Genomic DNA, 7248 nt, shown 5'->3' with positions numbered 1-7248 from the left:
TGCTGCAGTAAAGTGGCCAATTATACTGCACAAGTCCAGACATGTTCCTGCAAATATCAAATCTAGGAAATCAGTGTCTGCTTTGCTAAAGTAACAAGCTGCATGTGTTTTAGCGCACAGTGAAGTCTGAAGTTTCATTCAAACGCATTACAGCTCTTGATTTCATTTTTTTGTAATGATTTTTTCACGTTTATTAAGCAATTCAGGGTTGAGTTAAGTTTTTTTTTAGTACATTTGGAAAATGTACATAAAGTTGTCACCCCGCTATGGGGTATAACATTTTCTGATCCCATATTACACAAAATAAATAAAAAATTTAAAATCAAGTAAATATGTACACCATAATATACTTGCTTGTTTCTATGACATTTCACATAATAAAGAAAGGTGTAGACTTAAACTCCAATGACTGAATGTAATTTTTATTTTATCATTTTATTATTTTTATGGTTTTGAACATTTTTTTAAAAACCCTTTGTTTCATCTAATTAACTGTATTCCCTCCTTTTTCTGAGCCTGGTCACACCGCTAAGGTAGATTATGGCTTTGCTGTTGCCTCCACCTACTGGCATCAAGACTTAGATACAGCATAAAATTCCTGAAAACTGTTGTAAGTTAATTTAAAAATGTCAATAAACTTAATTGATACTTGAATGAAAAAAATCTGATTTTTTTCTTTTTAACCACTGGCACCTGGAGGGCTCCATATATTTCAACAATTGAATCGGTTAGTACAAAAGGGCCCCAAGCCCACAATTTTCAAAACAGAGATATTATATGTTCTATGGTCTTCAAGGGAAAAGCTATCTGATTATGTGCAAAAAAAGTCCCAAGTCCGTTGTAATGTATTGACTATGCTTGACATTTAAGATGCGTTAAGTGCAAAATTCCTGGACTTGGGCCTCTCTTGCAAGGGTTTAACCCGTAGATGGCAGCACTAGTTATCCAATATGGCAGCGCCCCTGTTTAATTCAAGAAGGGCCCAAGTCCAGAGACTTTAGTTTGCTAATCCTCTGAAATTATAAAAGCAAGGTGCTTCATATTATAGCATTTGTTGGCTATGAACTGGTGCTAAATCTGGGTAAAGTATTAATCATTTGGTGTAGCCTCCCTTTAGGCTATGCAATTAAAATCATTTCCTGGAAAAACAAACCTCTTGGACGTTGGCCCCCTTTGAACTACCCGATTCAATTTGAATAAAGAAATCTCCAAAAATGCAATTTTGAGATTCATTTTCTTTATATTTGTTCTTCATTATTAGAAAAATGCCACAAGAACATGTTAAAACAGCAATTTCATCATTGTTTTATTTATATTAAACTTTTAGATTTGATTTAATACTGTTTTAACATGTTATTAAATAAATAAATCTTATCTTCTTCATCTTCATCATTATCTTCACCTATGACAGGCTGAATCTCACCCTCCTCATCCCTTTCATCATTCGAAAGCTACAAATCTGAATCTCCCTCGGTTATCTGGTATGGAATCCTCTCCTTCACTTCTTTCTCCTAAATAATGTGCAGCCATTAAATACATTAAAATGGTCCTGGTGTCAACTACAGTTTTTTTAAAACAGAAAACACGAAACTGTTTTCAGATCAAAAAATATATTGTTCCTAAAATGTTTATGACCAAGAATATATATAGTTATATTGGTAAAAAAAAGGCAAAAGGTTATAAATTGTTAATAAATGTAAACAAAAAAGGGCAGTGGTTCTCCATGTGTTCCTGCAGGGTATATGGTTTTCAAAGCGCGGGCGCTGTCTCTTTAAGACAGCTGTGCCTTAGAAACTGCAGTGTAAAACTATGCAAGAGGTGTTCACAGCTATTTTAAAAAATCCCTCTGAATGAATTTCATGTAGGATTCCCGAGGTCACCCGCTATGTCAGACAGCAGGGCTTTCATTAGGTCACGAGGAGGAAGGTGCGTGTGTCGCAGAAGGGAGGACGAGGAAGGAAGCTGATGCTGCTGCTGCCTTTTTCTCCTCTGTCATGCGGCACCGAGATGCGTGATCACGTTCAAAGGACAGCAAGAGGTGCATCTTAAATCCATGGATATTTGAGATCAAGCCACAATGCATCGGTAGGTATGAGTCTGTGGATGAGGAGATCTTCCTAAACTTTCCTTTTTGAAATTGTGAGTCTGGCGTGTTTGATGAAATTTGATTTTAAATGCAGTATTTTAAATACTGTATTAGGCGTCCTTTCCCTTTTATGGCAAAACTTTAATAGACTGGTGAATGTATCCACAATGTCATTGTGGATGCAGCTTTAAGCCTATTTAAAGCATTTATTGAGATCTAAAAATGCATCATATTAGAATGTGTTCAGTTCATTCTCCTTTATAGGAATACTGTGTGATAAATTTGAGTACTTTTATTTCAAATTTGATCAATCTTGGACTTTTAAACGAGTATAGGCCTGGATTTCACCCGTTTAAAGTTAATGTGCGTATTTAACTGCAGCGTGCTGGCTAATTTGACTACATTTCCCACAATTCAGCTGCCTAAGGCAGTCATTTTCACAAGTATTTTTTGGCTGTGATTTTAAAAGGACATTTATTAGTGAGAGGGAAGTGTTAAGATAGTAATTAAAAAAAAAAGCAATCAAAATATAACGCCAGCAATTACAAAGATAAATTTCCCAAATTCAATATAAAATTCACCAAAATCCTTAGTGTTGTTTGATGGTTAGAAAACTTTGAATTGCTATTAGGGTTCTCACTTAATTCCCTTTTTGTCCAAATTTGTGTGACATTAGACGCTGAAGTACATGTATTTGTTTACTTTGTTTACATCTTTAGAACAAATATTTGCCTACAAATTCACAAATATTATTAATTGATTTTTTAATTACAAGGCGACTTTGAAACATTAAATCTATTCTTTAGAGTCAGACAAAATAAACATATATATCTTATTCATATCAGTTATTTAAATTGTTTAGCTGCTACGCACACGGCAAAAAAAAGTTAGCACACATCCGATATGAAATCCACGAAACAGGCCTCTGGCGTTATAAATAAAAGCAGATCCTGGGCGTTTAAAATTGTACACATTTTTGTTGAATGTTGGGCATCAACTGCTGAGCCCAGAAACGTTTGTTTTTACGTTTTTTGTCCATATTTCGTAGTTTAAAAATGGACTCTTTACGGTGGGACAGGTTGGTTCTTGCTAGGATAACAGTTTTGCAGGCATATAAATACGCATGCGCCAAAAGGAAACAAAATCACCGGTAAAATGCGACTGATTCATAGGACTAGAAGTGTCAGTAAATGCATAATAAGCCTTTATTGAAATGGTTTAAAATCATCAAAACTACAAGATATGAAGCCCCAAACCCGGATAAGTATCCCTGACGAGATATAGACGAAACGGAAGTTAGAAGGAGGTAAAGCTCTGGATTTGTTTCCACTGTTTATGCTCTTAAGCGCGCCGTGCATTTTTTTTATTATTAGAACATCGCCTTTGAAGGCGTTAGCATGTTTCTCTGGGGGGAATTAATCATGTCTGTTGATCTTGTTGTTGCTTTTATTGACAGAAATCCAGGTTACTTTGAAATGTCTGATCAGATTGGGAGCAGAACCGCTAGCGGCGCGCGCAGCAAAGACACAAGTGAGTGGGGTTTGTGGGGAAAAAGAGGCTAAAGACCAACTCGGTGAACCGGCGATTTACTGCCGAAGCAAACCTCCCATACAGTAAAAACTGTGTTCCCAATAGTCTTTTTGATTCTCTTGATTTCCCGGCGAGGACTGACACTAACTTTATCGCTGTTCAATTCAACGCACAGGTTGTTATTAAAAAGTAATGATTATCTTGTCCTGTCACAGCCGTTCCTCGGGTGCTGTATCCCTCCGCGCAGGGTAGAAGGTAGTCCAATGAAAGTGTTTGTCCTGGGAAACAAGACAAGAAAAACATGGCCAACTGTATAGACCCATGGTAAGTGAATGTTTAAAAAAAAATACGTTACAAGAATTATTATAGAATAGATTGTTTCTAAGTGGGTGCTATTAAAAACTAATGATAGAATGTAGCTGCCCCAGTCCTATAATTTGCCTGAGGTATCAGCATGTTTGGAGTTGGTGAAGGAGCTCTCCAGCCATCATCTGCTCTGCTGGAGCTGCTGCCACACCCACTCAGTTCCAGTAAATGCACCAGTGTGGAGCTGGCTGCAGCGGCCTGCTGCTTAATAAGCACAGCAATGTTGTTGACAGGCCACCTTACTGATTTTCCTCAATAAAAGGGAAACATCCACCACTATTGTATAGCAACACATCTTTAAATTAAGATGACCATTTGATTAAATAACAAAGACGTGTACAGGTTTGTCTGTCATCCGAGCATAGCAGTAATGAATGCTAGAAAAGCTATTGTCCTCCGCAGTAATGATTTCTGGTATTAAATTTTCATATGCTCATTACGTTATTGATTTTCTTTTTTGTTATTAGGTTTCCATGGGTGACAGTTCGTCATGAGTGCATTGGGCCAAGGTCTTATCGGGTGTCCCCTGTTACATCTGTCCAAGACGTCAAACAGCTGCTCTATGAAGAGACAAACCTACCAGTCAAGGAGCAACGGCTGCTTCACAATGGGAGAATTGTAAGTTGTTGTTCTTTTTGTGATTGGAGTTTAGATAAAAACTGATCCGTTTTTTAGTGTTTAGATCTCTCATTATTGAAGATTACTCAGGGATTTAACTACTCTTACTTTATTTCTGTAACTGGCAAATTCAAATTCTTCATGAAGCTCTGCAGCTGTGTCACATGTTACAAGACAGACTGCAAACAGGGCAAAAATAGAACTGAGGTTTAATGCCCCAATGGATATGAATAAACAGCTGACATTTGTTCCATTTTAGAACTATTTTCTGTATTCCATCATTTAATAAACTGTTTATCAATGTTATTGTTGGAGTTAGTACAAAAATGGGCAAACTACGGCCCTGAGGCCAAATCCGGCCCATTAAACCATTTAATTTGTCCCGCCAAACTGGAAAAAATTGTAAGGATAGTCCTCAATAATGTTATTCTGGTGTCTCACCATTGATTGTGCGCTACAAATAAATTGATGTGGTGTTGGAAGATTTGTTATTTTTCTGATGTTCGTTTGTGTTTTTGAGTTGGAGAGTCATTTTTCCCATCGTTCCAACAGCACACGAATGCAGCATTTCTTTAAGTTTGTGTTTTTACCTGTGGGACATCAACCCATTGTTGCAATTAGCACTAAAATGAGGACAAAAGCCACAGTTTTGAGGGGATAAAACTCAAATATGTTTGGTTTTAAAATACACTTATTCATTTTCAATCAGAATAAAAACGTGTTTTTGATCCAGATTTCTCTTACAAAGTGGATTAGCAAAACACTCCACAAATCTGCTCCTGGTCTGACCTTTTGGTCAAGCCTTTGTGGCTCACAAGTCTAAAAGTTTGCCCACCGCTGGATTAGCATCTGTTTTTGGATCCTTTTTATGAGTCCATTGATACATTCAGGAGCTTAACATCTGTTTTTAATCACAGCACTTCCTATTCTTAGAACACCTTATTGACAGTCGTTCTATTGCAGAAATATGTTTCTCTTTTTAGACGTTTGTGTTCATGTGGTGACACCTATGAATAAATACATGACATCTTACTCTGTGAATGGCCCAGTGTTGCAGCAGGTGACTGCATGTCTGTGGGCTCAGTTGATGGAAAGCACCAGGTGGTTATCATTACCTTTCAGCCCCCCCCCCCCCCCCCTTCTTTTATCATAGAGAAAGTAGCTACAAGCCACACCCACCCCATATGCTTTGCATTTTAGTTCCACTAATGAAGTCAGCTCCAAAAGTCATGACCAAAGTAGACTTAAATCAGTTAGGAGATGCTTGGCCGCTCTGGCTAATGTAATTGAAAACGGGCAGCACTTTGATGAAGAGCTCACTCCTGACAAGTGCAACCTTTTCAGGAGACAGAAGCACTAAGGACTATTTCTCTATAGATTCTACGAGATCAAACCATATACTCCAATAATGTCAAAATATACATTTAAATTCAAAAATATTTTATGCATCACTTCAGAACCTTAAAAAAATGTACTTTGATAAAACCTTTCTTTAAATGACCCTGTTTTGATTTTATTTATAGCTTTAAATATACAGTATTCTTATTCTTTGAAAGTAAAACAATATCTAAATGCTACTACCTACATTACATTACACAACATACAATTTATCATAAACCTCTTTTGTAAGATACTACATTGGTGGACTTCGGTTTTAAAGACCCACTCCCTTGAAAATGTGGTGTCTTTAACTTGTTCTTGTGGCTTTTTTTTTACACATACTAAGAAAACTAAGCCTAAAATTAGGTTCATAAGTATTTCTTTATTCAAATTATTGAATTGAATCAGGATCAGACAAAAACATTCCATTTGAAAAAGATCTTATTTGGATAGCCCTAATATTGCTCACCATTTTTGTTGCATTAGGTTGGGAGTGTGAGGGGTTGTAAACTAGTTGGTCAATCTGTAAACAGAGAGCTCTCAGCAACGGGGAGGAGAGGGGGGGCTCCCCGCCAACAGTCCCACCCATAGCTCTGATCCAAATTTCAAATGAACTCCTGCCACTCTGCAGATGTCCTACAAAAAGACAAAAGTTCTTTTGATTTTGGCTAAAAACGGCATTATCATATTTGTCAATTAGACCAATAGATAATCATTTATTATTTTTTTTAAATAAGAAATGTTAAGTTCATAAAAAAGATGTTTTAAAACCCCTTAACCATACTTTTATAATAAGTATTAATCATTACCTGAAGACTTGAACTTTTGCCCTAAGCTATACAGATTTAATAACACATCTAAGTGATCATGATGCAGAGATGACTGAGGGCTTTTCTCATGCATGTTTGCCTGGCAGTCTGTTGATAACTGCTGACTGAGGGGGTCATGGTGTCACCTTGTGATGCCCTGAGCATCGACAGGCCTGCTGCCAACTCTTGACTTCCTGCTTCATTGATTTTGAAACCTACTCCAGAAAAAAACGATTATCTATCATCTTGCAAAAATGCACCTTTGACGATTTATCTGTATGTAATGGGACAGTAACGATGCGGGAATCGATTTAAAGATAGATTTGTAATTTATGGCTTTCATGCTCCTTTTGTTTTAGCACTAAATCATAAAACTGTTTACAAAACATTATTTTTTCCAAAATAAAGACATAGTTTAAATGAATTGAACATATTAGTTTGATCTTAAATAGTTTATTT

General features: G+C 36.6%; 1 protein-coding gene across 5 annotated transcripts in view; it reads left to right on the top strand.

The window, feature by feature from the left end:
- Positions 1–1796: 1796 nt before the first annotated feature.
- The window catches only part of sacs (sacsin molecular chaperone), a 31661-nt gene continuing 26209 nt past the window's right edge, over positions 1797–7248 (top strand). For 2 of the 5 annotated variants that reach the window (XM_011482872.4, XM_078929891.1), the window contains exons 1-4: positions 1797–2085; positions 3543–3616; positions 3832–3940; positions 4450–4600. In XM_011482872.4, the coding sequence (XP_011481174.1) occupies positions 3918–3940; positions 4450–4600 (174 nt within the window). In that variant the 5' untranslated portion in view covers positions 1797–2085; positions 3543–3616; positions 3832–3917. Of the gene's footprint in view, positions 2086–3228; positions 3393–3542; positions 3617–3831; positions 3941–4449; positions 4601–7248 lie in introns of those variants that run through there. The other 3 variants (XM_004075895.5, XM_078929892.1, XM_078929893.1) reach the window with 2 other exon arrangements.

Source organism: Oryzias latipes, chromosome 13 (genome assembly GCF_053564925.1).
Source record: "Oryzias latipes strain Hd-rR chromosome 13, Olatipes_Hd-rR_3.1".
Classification (NCBI taxonomy): Eukaryota; Metazoa; Chordata; class Actinopteri; order Beloniformes; family Adrianichthyidae; genus Oryzias; species Oryzias latipes.
Note: the sequence above shows the minus strand (reverse complement) of the source record. Positions and strands in the feature narration are given on the sequence as shown.